This window comes from Zophobas morio, unplaced genomic scaffold (assembly GCF_036711695.1).
Source record: "Zophobas morio isolate AGI-343-1 ecotype UQ-CSIRO unplaced genomic scaffold, CSIRO_AGI_Zmor_V1 ptg000038l, whole genome shotgun sequence".
In the NCBI taxonomy this organism is placed as follows: domain Eukaryota; kingdom Metazoa; phylum Arthropoda; class Insecta; order Coleoptera; family Tenebrionidae; genus Zophobas; species Zophobas morio.
This window is the reverse complement of record NW_026972143.1, coordinates 2,465,427-2,486,598: the sequence shown is the minus strand read 5'-3', so window position 1 is coordinate 2,486,598 and position 21,172 is coordinate 2,465,427. Positions and strand designations below refer to the sequence as shown.

General features: G+C 30.2%; 1 protein-coding gene across 4 annotated transcripts in view; it reads left to right on the top strand.

Moving 5' to 3' along the window:
- Positions 1-21,172, top strand: part of Smr (Smrter) — a 155,532-nt gene that overhangs the window by 84,047 nt on the left and 50,313 nt on the right. For 3 of the 4 annotated variants that reach the window (XM_064070230.1, XM_064070229.1, XM_064070232.1), the window contains exon 2: positions 10,016-10,066. The exons of the other annotated variant lie outside the window; for it this stretch is intronic. In XM_064070230.1, the coding sequence (XP_063926300.1) occupies positions 10,016-10,066 (51 nt within the window). The remainder of the gene's footprint in view (positions 1-10,015; positions 10,067-21,172) is intronic. 4 annotated transcript variants of the gene reach the window in all.

Genomic DNA, 21,172 nt, shown 5'->3' with positions numbered 1-21,172 from the left:
GTAGGGGTAAGACTTTAGAAATATTCAGTTCCAAAATAATGTTTGATTAAAATCCAAAAAAATGCAATATTTCTAAGGGCGATTGTGGAAAAATGACACGAGTTAACGAAGAAATGAGGCCGAAACCATCTTCTGTAGGTCGAAATCTGTAAGTCTTTCGTTAAGTTTCGAAAATGGTCCAAAATTTACCGAAATTTTCATGTGGAAAAAATTTTGATTTTAAAAAAAGTTGTGAAAAAATCCCAAAATATACAGAAATATAGATTCCGACGTGCTGGTTCCAAAAATATAGCGTTTATGGTCCTAGTCACCACGAACCATATTTGTACCACTGATTATTATTAAGTCGGCAATTCTTTGTTTATTACTTCCCGAGACATATAATTTCGAAACTACTGGACCGATTGTTATTCCTATATTACTTAATATCTGTTTGTCTAATAAAATTTTCTGAGAACCCGATTATGTACTCACAAAAATAATCTGTAAAATTGATAGTGAAGCTAACGGTGAATAAAAATGACGTCATCCGTTTTATCGGGAGCAACAAAGGAACAAATTGGATATTCTTCCCTCAGAGTAGTAAAGATAAAGGATTTGTTTTTAAAGATTACGTTGTTTTGTGCATATTGAGCATGTATGAAAAAATATGGGTGGTGATAACATTGTATGTTTACCTATTTCTAGTTTAGATCCACTTCAAGTTGATCGATTTTCTAGTATCACATCAAAAGGTTATTTAATTTAATTTTTTCTCCCAAAAAAGTCAACCAGATTTTTTAATAAGTTTTCTGCTGAGGTGGTATTTGTATTGAGTCTAAAACGGATATCTAAATTTTAATTATTTTTTTTTTCTACTTTGGGGAATGTAAACACGTTTTGTTTAACATGATAAAGCTTACTTTACTTTAGTTAGTAAAATCGATGACATTATCTTGCTTGATTTTTAACTTTGTTATCATTTTTGCCGTTTACAGATATCGGGACGAGCTTACAACCGAGTTCTCAGAATTGGTGATAAGATAGACAATGATTAAGTAATATAGGAATATTAACTGAAATGTACCTATTACTTCCTTCCGGTCGTAGAGAAATTCGATAAAAATTGAGGCAGCTTATTAAAAGCGTTTAGTTTTTTTTAACATATATTTAAAAATATGATACTAATAATAATAATTTTTTAGTTGTTTAAACTTGAACAAAATTTTAAAATTTAGCTTAGAAATTACAGACTCAATTGCTCCGAAATTCCCTTGTAAACGTTTAGTTTGTGCCGACTTAGAATGGAATTCCGAGGCTCACATCTCGAATCGATCGAACGATGCTGTGACGTCACAGCCGGGTCACTAGATACATACTTATACGTAGTTTGAAATCTGCAGCTGCTCTAACATATTTGGCTCCTTTTCTTAGATGTTTTTTTTTTTTCACATTCTGGGAATCAGACAGGTTATTTTAGAGTTTTATAGTTATTAACGAATCAATTAATCAAGTTCACTTCACTTCAAACCAAAATAAAAAAAATCCAATGCTTGAAATTAAAACGCACCGATTTAAAACAAAAATCGCACTTTTTTTCTGCAGATCTCGGAATTTTAAGCAGTTAAACGGTTCGGATTTTTTCTTCGAATCCGAGTATCGTTTTTGCATGCAGCGTTATAAAAGCGGAAACTTTGCCAATTATGTTGATATTGGAATCTCGGCTTTTTTCCCTTTGAAAATAAACAAGACCCATTTCCGTCACGTCCGTGAAATTACGAAGATTGTGAAAAATAAGTATGTATTAAGGTCGTTAAAATTTAAAAATTGTCAGCGCCTTCGACCCATTAATATTTAAAAAAGACGTTTGATGTAGCGAGAGAAGACTCTTTTAAAGTTTAATATGAAAATATTACAAATTTAACAGTGGGCACAGGAAGCTTATCAGGGTATTTTTAGAATAAAAGCTCCGAAAGAAGCTAATGATAGAACAGCTCCTTTGTGACTGCATTCCTTTTCGAGACTCCGACCATATTCTTTTTGGAAGCTGCCATTCACGGCCTCTTTCTGAAACCGCAGGCAAACGTAGTTCTGGGAAGCCTCTCGACGGTCTTGAAAGAGACTTATTTGTTGAAAATCAGCGATTCGCGAAGTGACAGTTAAAGAAAAAACAACTATAAGAACATGTTTTCTCGGTGTAGGAAATTTTGAAGATTGTTAAAATCGTCACGTTTTCTAGATTTAAATAATTAAGTGGATAGCCAGTTCATGAATATTTTAATATCGAACTAAATAAACTAATTTTCGATGAAATTGAATTTAAAATTTATTTAACGTCCAAAAATATAGCAGTTTCAAAAGAATTAAATACAGACTTTGCGAGCGACGAGTTTGAAAGACTAATTTAATTTCTATTTCTGATCGTTGTTTTGATTAAAGAAAGGTGTTGATGAAGGTCCTTTAATTAGTCTCGAGTGCAGACAAGGGCTTCTAACTCAAATTAAAAAAAGTTCGAACCGTGAATTTGGAAGATGTTTGTATTAAATTCCGCGTGAAAAAAACAACAAAGTCTTTCTGGGTTAATTACATTAATCGATTTATTCAGGTGAGATTTTTCAAACTTCGCTGGAAAATATTTTTCATTTTTATATGCTAAATCACTCATCCGGAATAACAGCGCGAAAAGGAGTGGGCTTTACTCAATTTTATAATGTGAATAGTGCGTGTTAAATGTGGGCAGAGGTGCCCTACCTTCCAAAGGAAAACCTTGATTGAAACTTTCTTTTTAGAAAGAGAACAGATGAAGAAATAAATCAAGGTGTACCATAAAAATGCTTCGCTTTTGTGCGATAAATGGAGCAATAAAAAGAATGATTTTTAAACTTTCAAAAGGGTAGCTTCTGGCATTGTTTTATTGTCAGGGGTGGGGTCGGCGGGAGTTCGCAGAAGTGTCCTCCACTTTTTTTTCTTTCGCCAAACTATAGGTGTGTGCTGGCTTGAGTAATGAAAAGTTTGTTGTTTTCGATTAGAATGTATAATTAATATTTGAAATAGAAGACAGTTGACAGAATAACGTAATATGTCTTGGGGGGTTTATGAATTTATTATATTCTATTAGTCGCCTGATTAATTAACATTGGAAAATGGAATAGAAGTGAAAAGACCTCCAGCCACGAAAGACCTGACTCGACAAAAATACAAAAAGCGGGATTTGATTAATATTAATGGGTTTAAATCTGGACGTTTTAGCGCGCTGTGGGTACCGAACGAAATTCTTAAAAAATTCGTGTGTGTGGAGAAGTCGTTGAGGTGATTTTCGTTGTGTGTGCGATTAAAGCCGATATATAAACACAGATACAATGTGTAAATAATGAATAATATATCATAAAGATAACTTGCTTTAGAGTGTGGAATCTCGTTTATTTAAAGACAGATAAAAAACAAATTAGCACGATTTTCATATTCATAGTAATCAGAAGGGTCGTTGTCTTATCGTTGGGAAAAAAACGATTTTTCTGGGTGGAAATTTGACGATAAATTGTGATTTTAAATTGCCACAAACAACTGTCTCAAATAAATTGTGCTTTTTTCTTTACGAATTTCTCGTGATTTGAGTTATCAAAAGGGTAAAGTCGATTTATTTGAGATAAAAATTGTCATAGTCGATTTTTTAAAAAACATATGGTAATTTTTCGGATTCAGTGTCAGTCTCTGGTTTCCGTTTGTCTGTCGTTTGTCTGTCTGTTGATGATTTTTCGTCCCCACCAACAAATTGATGACGTCATGTCAAAATTTCGCTATCTCGATTAATGTTAGATCTAGATTCTTGGAGAAAAAATTTAAAAGTGTTCAACAAAATTTAAAATTGCTCTGATATTTGCTACAAATTTGTCTATCCATCCCTACCAAAATTTTGCTGACGTCACCTTAAAATTTTGCTAAGTAAATCCTATTTAAAATTACTTAAATAATATGCGTCAACATTAATCTTTTCCTTAATATTTTGGAGACAAAAATATTAGCCGTTGTTTTTTTAGCCCTCCTTAAATTATTTACTCCTTCAATGTCGATTTCCCGTTTCTGGTTGTCCGTCGTTTGTCTGTATGTTGATGATTTTCTTAGACACGTAATTTTTTTTTGTGTAGTTTAAAACTGTTGTGTACGGAGTAAACACCAACTAAAATTTGTTTTTCTTCCCGACCAAGAAATTGAAGACGTCATCTCAAAATATGGTCTACATGTTTAAATTTAAATTTAGATTTTTGAAAAGAAAATTTTTAATTCTTCAACAAAATTTTACAATTACGTTGAAATTTAGCACTAATTTGTTTGTACATCCCCATCAAAATTTTTCTGTCACTTCAAAAGTTTTGTGATTAAATCCTATTTAAAATTACCTAAGTAACATGTGTCTGTATTAATCCCTTCATTTATCCGAAGAAAACAATATCTTTGAAATAAAAATGTTCTTAGTCGATTTTTCAGCATGTTTGACAATATTTTTTACTTCAATATCGGTCTCCCATTTCCGTTTGTCTGTCTGTTGATAATTTTTCGTCCCCACCAGCAATTTTGATGACATCTTGTGAAAATTTCGCCATTCCATTTAAAGTTAGATCCAGAGTTTTGGAAAAAAAATCAAAGTTGTTCAACAAAATTTTACAATTGCTCTGAAATTTAGTGCAAATTTGTCTATTCATCCCCACCAAAATATTGCTGATGTCATCTTAAAAATTTAATAAGCAAATCGGATTTGAAATTACTAAACTAAATGAGTCTATATTAATCCTTTTACTTATCTGAAAGAACAAATATTTTTGAGTTTAAAATGTTTTTAGTCGATTTTTCAGCATGTGTGACAATATTTTCTACTTCAATGTTAGTGTTCTGTTTCCGGTTGTCTGTCGTTTGTCTGGCTGTTGATGTTTTTTCGTCCCCACCCACAAATTGATGACGTCTTGTCAAAATTTCGCTATCTCAATTAATCTTAGATCTAGATTTTTGGAGAAAAAATTCAAAAGTGTTCAACAACATTTTACAATGTCTCTGATATTTGGTACAAATTTGTCTATTCATCCCTACCAAAATTTTGCTGACGTCACCTTAAAATTTTGCTAAGTAAATGCTATTTAAAATTACTTAAATAATAAGCGTCAACATTAATATTTTCTTTAATATTTTTGAGACAAAAATACTAGCCGTTGTTTTTTTTTTAGCGCTCCTTAAATTATTTACTTCAATGTCGGTCTCCCATTTCCGTGTGTGTGTCGTTTGTCTGTTGATAATTTTTCGTCCCCACCAACAATTTTGATGACATCTTGTAAAAATTTCGCCACTCCATTAAAGTTAGATCTAGAGTTTTGGAGAAAAAAATCAAAATTGTTCAACAAAATTTTACAATTGCTCTGAAATTTAGTGCAAATTTGTCGATTTATCCCCACCAAAATATTGCTGATGTCACCTTAAAAATTTACTAAGCAAATCGGATTTAAAATTAGTAAACTAAATGAGTCTATATTAATCCTTTTACTTATCTGAAGGAACAAATATTTTTGAGATAAAAATGTTCTTAGTCGATTTTTCAGCATGTGTGACAATCTTTTATACTTCAATGTTAGTCTCCTGTTTCCGGTTGTCAGTCGTTTGTCTGTCTGTTGATGATTTTTCGTCCCCACCAACAAATTGATGACGTCTTGTCAAAATTTCGCCACCTCAATTAATCTTAGATCTAGATTTTTGGAGAAAAAAATCAAAAGTGTTCAACACAATTTTACAATTGCTCTGATATTTGATACAAATTTGTCTATCCATCCCTACCAAAATATTGCTGACGTCACCTTAAAATTTTGCTGAGTAAATCCTATTTAAAATTACTTAAATAATATGCGTCAACATTAAACCTTTCCTTAATATTTTTGAGATAAAAATGATAAGAGTTGTTTTTTTTAGCACGCCTTAAATTATTTACTACTTCAATGTCTATTTTCCGTTTCCGGTTGTCTGTCATTTGTCTGTCTGTTGATGATTTTTCGTCCGCACCAACAATTTTGATGACGTCTTGTCAAAATTTCGCCATTCCATTTAAAGTTAGATCTAAAGTTTTGGAGAAAGAAATCAAAATTGTTCAACAAAATTTTACAATTGCTCTGATATTTGCTACAAATTTGTCTATCCATCCCTACCAAAATATTGCTGACGTCACCTTAAAATTTTGCTAAGTAAATCCTATTTAAAATTACTTAAATAATATGCGTCAACATTAATTCTTTCCTTAATATTTTTGAGATAAAAATGATAACAGTTGTTTTTTTTAGCGCGCCTTAAATTATTTACTACTTCAATGTCGATTTTCCGTTTCCGGTTGTCTGTCATTTGTCTGTCCGTTGATGATTTTTTGTCCGCACCAACAATTTTGATGACGTCTTGTCAAAATTTCGCCATTCCATTCAAAGTTAAATCTAAAGTTTTGGAGAGAGAAATCAAAATTGTTCAACAAAATTTTACAATTGCTCTGATATTTGATTCAAATTGGTCTATCCATCCCTACCAAAATGTTGCTGACGTCACCTTAAAATTTTGCGAAGTAAATCCTATTTAAAATTACTTAAATAATATGCGTCAACATTAATTCTTTCCTTAATATTTTTGAGATAAAAATGATAACAGTTGTTTTTTTTAGCACGTCTTAAATTATCTACTACTTCAATGTCCATTTTCCGTTTCCGGTTATCTGTCATTTGTCTGTCTGTTGATGATTTTTTGTCCGCACCAACAATTTTGATGACGTCTTGTCAAAATTTCGCCATTCCATTTAAAGTTAGATCTAAAGTTTTGGAGAAACAAATCAAAATTGTTCAACAAAATTTTACAATTGCTCTGATATTTGATACAAATTTGTCTATTCATCCCTACCAAAATATTGCTGACGTCACCTTTAAATTTTGCCAAGTAAATCATATTTAAAATTACTTAAATAATATGCGTCAACATTAATCCTTTCCTTAATATTTTTGAGATAAAAATGATAACAGTTGTTTTTTTTTAGCACGTCTTAAATTATCTACTACTTCAATGTCCATTTTCCGTTTCCGGTTATCTGTCATTTGTCTGTCTGTTGATGATTTTTTGTCCGCACCAACAATTTTCGCCATTCCATTTAAAGTTAGATCTAAAGTTTTGGAGAAAGAAATCAAAACTATTCAACAAAATTTTACAATTGCTTTGATATTCGGCACAAATTTGTCTGTCCTTCCCCACCACAATTTTGATGACCTCACTCCCCAAAAATTTGGTCCTGTTTAAAATTACTTAAAATATTTTCTATTTCAATGCCCATTTTGTTTCCGGTTGTCTGTCCTTTGTCTGGGCGTTGATGATTTTTTTAGACAATACGCAATAGACAACTTAATTAATCTTTCATTGCTGTGTACTTTAAAACGGTCAAACACCAACTAAAATTTCGCGATCCGATTTAAATTTATTTCTAGATTTTGTAATAAAAAACCCAAAATTGGTCAACAAACTTTTACAATTGTCCTGAAATTATGCAGCAATTTTCTGAGCATCCCCACCACAATGTTGATGACGTCACCTCAAAAGTCTGCGAAGTAATTTCGTTTTAAAATGCTGAAGGTAATATACACCTACACTTATATTTAAGAAAAAAAAAATATATATATGTATAAGTTTGTACCCAATTTTTACTATTCTCTAAAAAAAATTACTGTAGTATGGCGGTATTAGTAATTAGCTTTGCAACTACGTATAAGGTAAATATTTCAATGAAATAATTTGTTTATGTTATTTACAATATGAGAGTTACGGAAATTTTGAGATTTTTTTTTCAATTTTTGAAAAATACAATTAAATTAATTTTGTATGTGTATCATTTTTATAAATACGAGGTTATGTTTCAGATTTATGCACAATTATCAAATGTTACCGTTAAGGACAAACATTGACATAAATAAGCAGATAAAAATAAGTGGAATAAAGTAACGCGAATGTATGTACATGCATAAATCAAAACGGTACAAATATAATAATTAAAATTCCTGTGTAAGTGCAAAATAAATATAGTTCCGATAACAAAACTTGATTGTGGAAATGATTGATAAAACACCTATTTCTGCTTTAGCATTTAATTGTAAATTCCAAGTGTGTACAGCGTACAACGAAACAAAGTAAAAATTCTAAAAAAAAAAAAATAGCCGGCCAAGTTATAAAATCTGATCGCATATTTTTATTCCAGTTCTTTCCGGTCGTTTTATAAATATAACTTGTGAGTTTAATAGCAACAGACAAAATTATTACACTAGAATGTAGTGTTACTAGAAATTCGTTTCCACAAAATAAATAACAATTGCGCCACTTCTAACTAAAAACTTGAAGTCTTTGAAACTACAAAAAATAGATCTAATAATAAATAACACGAGTTAACGAACCTCGGAGATAAAATTTTTATTGCATTAATTAAAATGCTTTAAACTTTTGAACAAAACTTCCCTGTTTATAATCACACGTTGGTATTTTTAGAAACGCTGAATATCTCGTAGGTCAAGTACTATTATACAACGTACATTTACATCCGCATCTACCTCGGCCTCTCCACACGGCAAAATCAAACACTCTAAACCCACGTACCGATGAAAGTCGCTTAATTAAAACACAATGAAACTACTATTCGCAGCAATTATATGGATTTATCCCCGCCAAAGCGGTGATGACGTCATCTCAGACGTTAAGTCGCATTGACCAGCAAGTGCATTTAAATACTTTTACTTATTTTTTCCTCTTCGCCGCCTTTCTCCATACAGTGTTTAATCGAATTAAGTGGCCGAAATTTCTCCGACGTGGTAACTAAAGACCGTAACCGTGAGAAAGATCACCTCCACTGTAAAATAAAGAAAAGCGAGTCATTTCCGGATGAACCAAATTGGTGCGTCTATTACTATAATTGTCTTTGATGGAGCGACCTCTGGCTGATTTTCGGTCTAGCTTTACCCAGCTGCCGCGATGGGGGTGATTTTCGATGCAGGAGTTCTCAGAAGTGGGTTTTTATACCCTGACTCACTCGAATAACGCTCAGGGAAAGTCGATAATACTGATAATTGCGACCTTGGTGATATTATTTATTTTAAGTATGATCGGCGATCAGTTTAAATCGACGTTGTTTCCCTCGTCGTTAACGAAGTCGCTCTTAATGAGAACATGTCAACAATTTATTTGCCGCTTTTATATCATGAGTATGGTTGTAGACAAGATAATTAGTGTTATCATTAATTCGTTCTTTTGTTTATTGTTTCGTTCAACTCTCGAATTTTTTGCTGGACGTTCTGACAAATTTCAAATTAGAGAGAGTGCGGCCATGGTTTAATTTAAATATTAAATGTGTAGTAATAATGGTCGTAAAATTTTAACAACAGGAAGGAAAAAAATTACCCATTTTGTAGCATTCGAATTTATGACAGGTGGTCTCGATCTGGGAAGGCTTTTAATAATTTAGTTGTTTTTTGTGGGGATGGTCCGGAAATAGAATAGGAAAAATGAGGCGTTGTAAAGTTATTCAATATTAAGCGTCCGTTTTTACCATATTTTGAAGGATAATTTTTTAATGTGACGGATATACCTAGTGGAGCAAATTGACTCTGACGGGTGCGAGCGTAGGGGGAAGGCGTCACGGAAGAAATACAAAGTCCATTACAACGAAAAAATTGTAAATTATATCACACATTACCTTTGTGGGTAAAAGAGCACGCAAAAATCGAATAAATCTCATTCAGAAAGTATACGAATTTAAGTCAATTTGGAATATTAAGTAATTCGAGTAATATTTCATTCGTTATTATAATCAACGATAAAAGTAGGTACACGCTGAATTTTTTTTTATCTCGGAATTTCAATCGTGCAGTGCTCGTTTATCTTGAAATTGTGGCGAAAATGTACGATTTTTGGTTGTTTATTCATTTGTGGTGACACTTGATGTTAATAAGTTTGTTCTTTCTGGATTATTTTACTTAATAATGTTATTTTTCAGAAGAAAAGCATGCAGTGACCAGATGGATGACCAGATTTATGGCCACCATCTGTAAGTATTGGACGAAATATCATATAATATAGTTTGTAAGATGACATTTAAAAAATATTTAACATTTTTATTTGTTCGATGAATTTTTTTATGTGTTTGTTGTATTTATACCGTTTTTAATACACATTTCTCTGTTTTTCTCTGTTTAAAGATTTCTATTTATTAACTAAATGAACTCATTGTTGTTTCACTTTAAATTAAAAATATAATTTGGAATTTATTTTCTAATTGATTCTTAAAATTTCCGAATTTTTGGTTATTTTTGAAATCGTGGGAGTCAGAAAATTGCTATTTTGATTTTCTTTGTTCGTATTTTGCAGCATATCTGATTACTGTGTCTTTTTTCGTTTTTTTTTTTTTTTTGTAATTTTTGTGTTTCTATATTTATTGTATTTCTATCGTTTTTAGTTTCCAACTCGTTTTTTTGGATTTCTGTGTGTAATTTAATACGTTCTTAATCCATTTTCGTTTCATTTTAAAATCTATCATTTGGAATTTATTTTCAAATTAATTGTTGAAATTTTCGCGTTTTTGGTTATTTTTGAAATCTTTTAGTTAGAAAATTACTGTTTCGATTTGATTTATTCGCACTTTGCTATCTGAATACATTACGTTTTTTCCTAAAACTTTTGTTATTCATAGATTATCTAATTTTCTTCGTTTTTGTAATTTTATTTAGGTATGTGTTTTATTTCTTTATTTTTTTATTATAATCGTGTTTGTTGTATTTGTACAGTTTTTAATGTACATTTCGCTGTTTTCTGTTTTTTAAAGAATTCTCTTTATTAATTAAATGAATTCATTGTTGTTTCACTTTAAAAAATATAATTTGGAATTTATTTAAGTCTTCAAATTTTCGAATTTTTGGTTATTTTTGAAATCTAGGAAGATTTTTAGAAAATCGTTGTTTCGATTTTCTTTGTTCGTATTTTGCTATATACTTTTTGTCTTTTTTTTTTCAAAAATTTTGGTAGTCATAGATTATCTACTTTTTCGTTTTTTGTAATTTTTGTTGTGTTTCTATATTTATTGTATTCGTATCGTTTTTAATTCCCAACTTGTTTTTCGTTTTTTTAGATTTCTGTTTTGTGATTTAATAAGTTATTAATCCATTTTCGTTTCATTTTAAAATCTATCATTTGGAATTTATTTTCAAATTAATTGTTCAAATTTTCCCCTTTTTGGTTATTTCGAAATCTTTGAGTTAGAAAATTACTGTTTTGATTTGCGTTATTCGCACTTTGCTCTCTGAATACTTCATCTTTTTTCCTAAAAATGTTATTACTCATAGATTAGATTATTTTTTTTTATATTTATTATAGTCGCGTTTGTTGCTTTTCATACACATTTCTCCGTTTTTCTCTTTTTAAAGATTTCTATTTATATAATAATTTTGAATGTATTTTCAAATTAATTCGTAAAATTTTCCAATTTTTGATTAGTTTTGAAATCGTGAAATCAGAAAATTGTTATTTTGATTTTCATTGTTCGTATTTTGCTTTTTTTTTCAAAAATTTTTGTAGTCATGGATTATGTATTTTTTCGTTTTTTTATAATTTTTGTTGTGTTTATATTTATTGTATGTATATCGTTTTTAGTTTCCAACTCGTTTTTTTGGATTTCTGTTTGTAATTTAATAAGTTTTTATTTATATTTATTGTATTTATATTGCTTTTGGTTCCCAACTTATTTTCGTTTTAGTTTTCTGTTGTAATTTAATAAGTTATAAATCCATTTTCGTTTGATTAGAAAATCTATTTTTTGGAATTTATTTTCAAATTAATTGTTCAAATTTTCCCATTTTTGGTTATTTTTGAAATCTTTGGGTTCGAAAATTACTGTTTTGATTTGCGTTATTCGCACTTTGCTCTCTGAATACTTGATAATTTTTGCTAAAAAATTTATTATTCACAGATTATATGTTTTTTTTATATTTATTAGAGTCAGTCGTGTTTGTTGTTTTCCGTACACATTTCTCTGTTTTTCTCTTTTTGAAGATTTCTGTTTATTAATTAAATGAATTCATTATCGTTTCACTTTAATTTACAAATATAATTTGGAATTTATTTTCATATTAATTCTTAAAATTTTCGAGTTTTTGGTTATTTCTTAAATCTTAGAGTCAGAAAATTGCTGTTTGTTCTTTGTTCGTATTTTGCTGTATATCTGATAACTGTGCCTTTTTTTTTCAAAAATGTTGGTAGAATGTGTATTTTTTGTTTTTTTTTTTTTAATTGCGGTGAGTTTCTATATTTATTGTATTTGTATCGTTTTTAGTTTCCAACTCGTTTTTTTGGATTTCTGTTTGTAATTTAATAAGTTCTTAATCCATTTTCGTTTCATTTGAAAATCTATAATTTGGAATTTATGTTCAAATTGATTGTTCAAATTTTCGCGTTTTTGATTATTTTTGAAATCATTGGGTTAGAAAATTATTGTTTCGATTTGCTTTATTCGTACTTTGTTATCTGAATACATTTCGTTTTTTTGCAAAAATTTTTATTATTCATAGATTATTTATTTTTCTTCGTTTTTGTATGTATTTTTTTTGTATTATAATTGTGTTTGTTGTATTTATACTGTTTTTAATACACATTTCGGTGTTTTTCTCTTTTTAAAGATATCTATTTATTAATTAAATGAATTGATTGTTTATTGAATTTAATTTAAAAATATAATTTGGAATTTATTTCAAATTAATTCATCAAAGTTTCGAGTTTTTGGTTATTTTTGAAATCTTGGAGTCAGAAAATTGCTATTTTGATTTCCTTTGTTCGGATTTTTGGTAGTCATGGATTATCTATTTTTTCGTTTTTTTTTTTGTAATTTTTGTTGTGTTTCTGTATTTATTGTATTTGTATCGTTTTTAGTTTCCAACTCGCTTTTTTGGATTCCTGTTTGTAATTTAATAAGTTCTTAATCCATTTTCGTTTCATTTGAAAATCTATAATTTGGAATTCATTTTCAAATTAATTGCTAATTTATTTTTCGAGTTTTTGGTTATTTTTGAAATGTTTGCGTTAGAAAATTACTATTTCGATTTGCTTTATTGGACTTTGCTATCTGAATACTTCATCTTTTTTCATAAAAATATTATTATTCATAGATTCCCTATTTTTCTTCATTTTTGTAATTTTATTTATTTATTTTTCTATTAATAATAATCGGGTTTGTTGTATTTATACCGTTTTTAATACACATTCATCTGTTTTCTATTTTTAAAGATTTATATTCATTGATTAAATGTGACGTTGTTTTACTTTAAAAAGTAATATAATTTGGAATTTATTTTCAAATTAGTTCTTCAAATTTTCGAGTTTTTGGTTATTTTTTAAATTTTGGGGTCAGAAAATTGCTGTTTCGATTTTCTTTGGTCGTATTTTGCTAAATATCTGATTACTGTGTCTTTGTTTTAAAAAAAATTTTTGGTAGTCATGGATTATCTATTTTTTCGTTTTTTGTAATTTTTGTTGTGTTTCTATATTTACACTATTTGTATCGTGCTTGGTTCCCAAGTCGTTTTTTAAATTTCTGTTTTGTAATTTAATAAGTTATAAATCCATTTTCGTTTCATTTTAAAATCCATAATTTGAAATTTATTGTCAAATTAATTCTTCAAGCTTCCCGTTTTCTGATTGTTTTTAAAATCTTTCAGTTAGAAAATTTCAGTACTCATAGTGCATCTATTTTTCTTTTTTTTTTTAATTTTAGTTTTGCTTTTGTATTTATTTTATTTGGGTCGTTTTTCATACCCATTTTTCTTCTTTTCGAAGATTTCTTTGTTTGTTTTTGAAATCTATAATTTGGAATTTATTTTCAAATTAAGTCTTCAAACTTTTGGTTTTTTCGATATTTTTTTACTTTTTTAGGTTAGAAATTGATTGCTGTTTTGATTTGTTTTATTCGTGTTTTTATCATTCATTCGCATACATCTACTTTTTTTTTTCTATATTTATTTTATAGAATTGTCTTTTTTTCCTAAAAAGTTAACTTCGCATTTTTTTTTTTATTATCTTTTTCTTAATATTTGATAGAACTACTTTTTTATTTTTGTTTAAAATCTTTTTTTGAATTTATAATTCTGATTTTATTGTCAAAATAATCCATTTGGGTTTTTTGGTCGTTAATGAAACTTTATTGTTTGAAAATTGTAATTTTGTTCTTTTCTTCTTTTTTTACCAAAAATTGTGCATAATTGTCCAACATTTATTTTATTATCTTACTTTCCTATTATTTTTTCTGTTTATATATATGTAGTCCATTTGAAGTTCACTCCTCCTTCACTATCTATTCGGTGGTAAATTTCTCTTCCAGTTTATTTTTTAGTTCTCGTTTACTGCGTCACATTTGCGACTTTTTTCGTTCGTTGTGTTCCCGTTGAACATTTGTTGTATTGAACGCTCCCGTTCTAGCTTGACCCGCCAACTGCGCCATAATTTCCATTTTCGTATTTGTTTATCCCACACTAAAACAACAAAGAAACTTGCCCACCATAAATCTGAACATCCTCATCTGATATCCATTAGGCGTACTTCCTATAGACGTGTGACGCCGGCTTCGCCCCACGTGACACGTAACCGATAACATTTGCAACGTCCTTTCATGTCCCTATCGTTCAATCACGTCCGACAGAATTTGTGTTTTTTTCCCATTTTTTCCAGTTCCAAACCGAGAATTTTAATAACAGATGGAGGTCATACGGCTATTATTGTTATTATTATTTTTTTACGTAATCTTGCACTCTTAATGGAAATTTAATGATATTCCATTCCTGCAAGCACGTCATTTTTAATGTAATTATAAGTCACGTGTCCGTAGCTGTACACCCTACAGACAACATGGCGGCGTTTTTTAAAAGCGCTGCAACTATGTATATGTGTTGGCGTAAATGGCCGACTTCAACTTTGTTATTATTCGTGTTCCGGTCAAGACATGTTTTAATTGAGATGCACTTTCGAAGAGGTTGTGGACCTTCGTAACGGTTTTCGGCGGCGAGCGGCGCTCGGTGCCCTTGAAACGAAGTTTTCGTAATCCCCCCAGTGCCTGGAAGTATTGATTTCTCCCCAGGAATTTCCCGTTGGACGAAAATAAGCCGAATTTCCACGGAAAATATAAAGCGAAGGTCGCCCGAAAATAACCTCAAACAAAATAGAAAACCCTGCCAAAAATAAATGCGTCGGGGGACAGTGGTGCGAAAAATCCGACAGTGGTGGAATTGCGAGCCGTCAGTATGTAACCGTGTTGTTTCTACTTACGTCTCTTTGCAACACCACCACTGCGACTTGTTTACTTCGCTATAAATCCGCCAGAAGCTACGATCTGAACCGAATTGCTTCGAGCACAGAACAGCAATGTCAGCAAACGTCTGGTCGAAAATCCCGACTAGACTGAGAGCGCCGCCGTTGCTGTCTCTCTCTAGCTCGAGCCCCGCCCACCATTCATCCGCCTCCCCACCACATTCCGGTCGGGCTTCATCGCCTCGCCTCGCCGGGTTATTTATTACGCTCGCCGCTCCGAGCCCCGCCTTCGCCGCGTGGAGGGGCCGTAATGGCCGCCGCCGCGGCCAATCGCGGCGCCGCGCGGTCACGTGCCGCCCCGCCCGCTCCGCCCGGCCATCTAGATGTGGGGTCATTGCTTCGTGCGATTTCATTCGGAGATTAGGTCTCGGTGCGGTCGAGGGGATTTTTTCGCTTTTTTACTTCGCAGGAGAGCAAGAATAGGACATTAGATCGACCAGATTCGGCACTCGGGAAGTTTTTACTCACCTGGTATTTATAGTAAATTGGATGTCGTCGTAATTTGAGGGATTGTTCACGTGACGGCCGAGTGTGTTTGTTTGTCGAGGTTATCGAGGCCAGACGGAGATAATGAAGGGTTTTTTGCGTTCGCCGTTTGATTGATTGGAGGCTCTTCCGGATGAGTCATTTGGGAAGGTGGCGGTAGATGGCGTCGGAAAATTGTGCATTTGATGGGTAAACAGAGAATTACGAAAGCGGAGACGGTTATCTCGGGCTGGGGCGACGTTTCAAGGTCAATGGAATCTGGGTCGATTTCGAATGCCCGACGAGTAGATCGGATGAGATAGCACGAAGTGTTTGTTTACTGGATACTTTTTTTTTTCTTAAGTAATTGCGCAACTGCGGTTCGTGGGTTCGGGCGTAGATGGCGGGAGGGCCGACTTTGGACTTTGTACTCTGCTAAAAAAAGTTATGCTTTGTGCTTGCTTGGCTTGTTTAACGCTGGGTATGTAATTTAAAACGGTAACAAATTTTTCAATTTGTATGATAAATTACATCTACGGCGGGAAAAAAAAGTACGCGCAACTGTGACGAAAGGTTTAATATTCGAGATCTTTCTCTTTGCTGTTATTTGGTGTATTAGATTCGGGTTTCCTGTCTACATGGTCGTAATTTGTTTTTACAGAAAAGGAAATTAGAAAGCTCCATCACCGTTTTTTTTTTTTAAGGCCAACTCGGAGTCACAATGTTTTCGATTGCATGTTGGTGTAACGTAAAAGTTGTCAGCGCGGCAATACATCGCTGCTATAAATTTTAAATAAAAATTACCCTAGTAGAGGGAAGAAGACAGTTTTAGACCAAACAAACCTTGAATTATTTTCAGCGTCAGAAAACTGTGTTTTTATTTATACGTAATAACAAAAGTTAATAAAAATAGTAATAGAAATTAATTGCTTTGTACTATGGTGAAAGAAAAACTCACAGTCAACTCTGAATCAAAAGATTTTCGATTGCATGTTGGTGTAACATAAAAGTTGTTAACCGGTTAATATATCCAATAAACAAAAATATCCGCCCAGAAGGTAGAAAATAGAACCTCAATGTCTTCATTCAAACCAAAATTTTATTAAAATTAATTGAAGATCCACTGATTCAAACATTTTTGATGGCATGCTTGGTGCAACGTAAAAATAACAAAAACAAACCTAAATGTGTCAGTCCGTAACTGTACTATTTTAGCGCTTTGTGACAGTACATTTCAGATTAAGAAAAAAATATATATTAGGCCAACTCTGAATCAGAAAGTTTTTCGATTGAATGGTGCTGAAATGCGAAGTTATCAGCCGGGTTATATCTTGTACCTCACATAACTATAATTTGATTGGTGTACGTTAAAAATAATAATCTAAGCTATTTCAGCATGTTGTGAAAGTACGTTCCGGACTATTTTTAATTTAAGGTCAACTCTGAATCAAAACATTTTTGACTGCATGTTAGTGGAATGTCAAAGTTGTCAGACCAATAATATACATCACATCATTTTGTAAACATAAGTTTTAAATTAAAAATCTCGGTATTACAAGGTAAAATATAGTTTTGAAGTAAACATACCTAAATGTCTCAATTCGTAACCAAAATTTTTTAAGTTATCAATGAAAATGTATGTCATGGAAAACTAACTTGCACTATTTTATCCCTTTGTGGCAATACTTTCCAGCTTTAACAAAAAAAAATTGTTAAAGCCAACTCTGAATCACAAGGTTTTTCGATCGGATGCCAAGTTATTATCCTAGTAATATATTGTATCTTAATGATATTTTACAGATATAAATTTTAAATAAAAAATGTACATCCTCCTCTATCTACCGTCAAAAAATTCAATATTTTGTTACAAAAATGGTTGAATTATTCTGAGAGAAAATGTGTATCATGTAAAAAATTATTTGATCTAGTGTAGCATTTTGTGAAAATAATTCCTTATGTTTTTATTTTTTTGATTATTATTAGTAGGTCAAATTCAAATCAAAAGATTTTCTATTGTAAGTTGTTATTATAATTTGATTAGTGTACGTTAGAAATAATAATCTTAAACTATTTCAGCATTTTGTGAAAGTACGTTCCAAATTATTTTTAATTTAAGGTCAACTCTGAATCCAAACATTTTTGATTGCATGTTAGTGTAATGTCAAAATTGTCAGATCAATAATATACATCACTTCTATTCTATAAACATAAATTTTAAATAAAAAATCTTATATTACAAGGTAAAATATCCTTTAGATCAAAACAGACCTAAATGTCTCAGTTCGTAACCAAATTTTTTAAGTTTTCGACGATGAAAATGTATGTTATGCTAAATTAACTTGCACTATTTTAGCCCTATGTGACAGTACGTTCCAGATTAAAACAATTATAATAATTTAAGGCCAACTCTGATTCAGAAGGTTTTTCGATTGGATACGACTTTAGTGATTTTTTACAAATAAATATAAATTTTAAATAAAAAATGTACTTCCTCCTATATCTACAAACACGGAATTCAATGTTTTGCTACCAAAATGTTTGAAATTTTCTGAGAGAAAATCGATATGATGTAAAAAATTATTTGATCTATTTCTCGTTTTTTTTTTTTTTTATATGTATGTCATACAAATATAACTCGCATTGTTTTAGCACTTTGTAACAATATTTTCCAGATTAAAAAAAAAAAATTAAAGGCTACTCTGAATCAGAAGATTTTTAGATTGAATAGTGCTGTAATGCGGTAATTTATAATAATATATAGTGATATTTTACAATTAGAAATGCTAACTAAAAAAAGTTGCACTTCTTCCTTCATCCATAAACAAGTTTGCAGCCAAAATTTTTGAATTTTTCCAAAGAAAATATAAATCATGTACAAAATTACTTGATTTATTTTTGCATTGTGTGAAAATTCGTTCCAAGTTTTTTTTTGCTTTTTAATTATAGGTCAACTCTGAACCAAAAGATTTTTCATTGTATGTTGGTGTATCGCAATAAATACATCACTGATATTTGGCAAACATAAATTGTAAATAAAAAATGTCCTACTAGAACGTAGAAGACAGTTTAAGGGCAAATAAACCTTGAAATACTTTCAACGTTAAAAAAATTGTGACTTGATAGTTCGTAATTACGTGAAAATTGTGCTTGTGTAATTTTTTATTATTATATTTTTAACAACAATAATAATATTACTAGTAGTTTGTCATTGTGTATTACTTAAAAAAAATGTTTGTAAAAAATAACGTGAGCTATTTCAATATTTTGTAAAAGTACGTTCTGGATATTTTTAAATTTTAATTTAAGGTCAACTCTGAATCAAAACATTTTCCGTAACGTGAAAATTGTCGGCACCGCGAGATTTTTAACGTGAAAATGTTGCCAATTTTTTATTATTTTCAACAAGTATTTTCCTAAAAAAAATTGAGTAGGTAATCAGAAAACTGAATATAGGGAAATTGAAAAATAGAAAATCGAGTAATTAAAAAGTCGAAAAACTGAAGAAGTTTTTTAAGCGATTCCACCACTTGAAAAAATAAAATTTAATCTTCATCTTACAGTAAATAAAATAAGACAATGAAATTCAATTTTTTAAATTTCTCAATTTTTAAACTCTGGGTTTTTTTTAATTTTTCATTTCATCAATTGTTCAAGTTCTTGATTTCCAATTTTTAGATTTTTCAAGGTTTTCATTTTTACTTTTAAGTTGAAAAATTGAAAAATGGAAAAATTGTAAAATGATAAAAATGAAAAATCGAAACACTGAAAAGTTTAAAATTTCATAGTGAAAATCAGGACACTGAAAAAAGAAAATGTTGTAAAAATAAAGAAAATAAAAAACCGAAACCAAAAATTACAAATCGAAAAATTCAAAATTGAAAACTCGAGAAATCTTCAATCGAAAAATTGCAAAACCTAAAAATTAAAAATTTTAAAAGTTGGAAAATTGAAAAATTTAAAGTTAAAAACTTGAAAAATTGCAAATTGAAGTCAAAAAAGCTGCAGAAGTATTAATTGCACCCCTGGTTTTGACTCAGAAGAGGTTATCAGAAAACAAAAATCGAAAAAAATTATATAATTTTTCAGAAATAAGCCAATGAAATTCAAAAGTGGAGGTGGGTGGGATTAGTTTTAAAATTTTTTTTAATTCCACAATTTATCGACACAAATTCCATTTTTCATCCAAAAAAATGAGTGATCAAGAAGAAAAGTTGCTAAGATAAAATTGATTTTGGCAAATGATCAACCTTCTAAGAAAATAGAGGGTGGGTGGGCGGGCGGGGCTAGTATTTGCTAAATAAGACTGATTTCAGCAAACGACATATCCTCTAAGAAAATATAATAATATAATAAATTTTCAAATTCTCGAATTCCAAATTTTTTAATTTTTCGATTTTTCAATTTATTGTACCCTCAATTTTTTAAGTCCTTGATTTTTATCTTTCATTTTCTAGATTTTTGGATTATCATTTTCTCGATTTTATATCACAATTTTTCGTTTCTTCGTTTTCTTTGTTTTTTCAATGTTTACTTCGATTTTGTCATTTTTCCTTTATTTAATTTTCGATTTTACAATTCTTAAATTTTTCAATTTTGCAGTTTTTGGATTTCTCAATTATTCGAGGTTTTCATTTTTACTTTTAAGTTGAAAAATTGAAAAATGGAAAAAAGACTAAAATGGTAAAAGTGAAAAATCGAGAAACTGAAAAATCTACAATTTCATATTAAAAAAAATGTTGAAAATCAGGGCACTGAAAAAAGAAAATGTAAAAATAAAGAAATTAAACAACCGAAACCAAAAATTACAAATCGAAAAATCGCAAAGCCTAAAAATTGAACATTTTAAAAGTTGAAAAATTGAAAAACTGAAAAATTTAAAGTAAGGAACTTGAGAAATTTCAAATTGAAAAACTGAAGAACCAAAAAAACATGAAAAACAAGAATTGAAAAATTCAAGTCAAAAAGCTGCAGAAGTGTTAATTACGCCTCTGGTTTTGACTCGGAAGAGGTTATCAGAAAACAAAAATCGAAAAAAATAATTATAATCTTTCAAAAATAAACCAATGAAATTCAAAAGTGGGGGTGAGTGGGATTAGTTTTACATTTTTATTTAGATTCCACTATTTATCAACACAAACTCCATTTTTCATCCGAAAAAATGATCAAGAAGAAAACTTGCTAAGATAAAATTGATTTTGGCAAATGATAAACCTTCTAAGAAAAGAGAGGGTGGGCGGGGCTAGTATTTGCTAAGATAAGACTGACTTTGGCAAAAGATAATTTTTTTTCGTCAAATGACATATCCTCTAAGAAAATATATATATAATATAATAATTTTTCAACT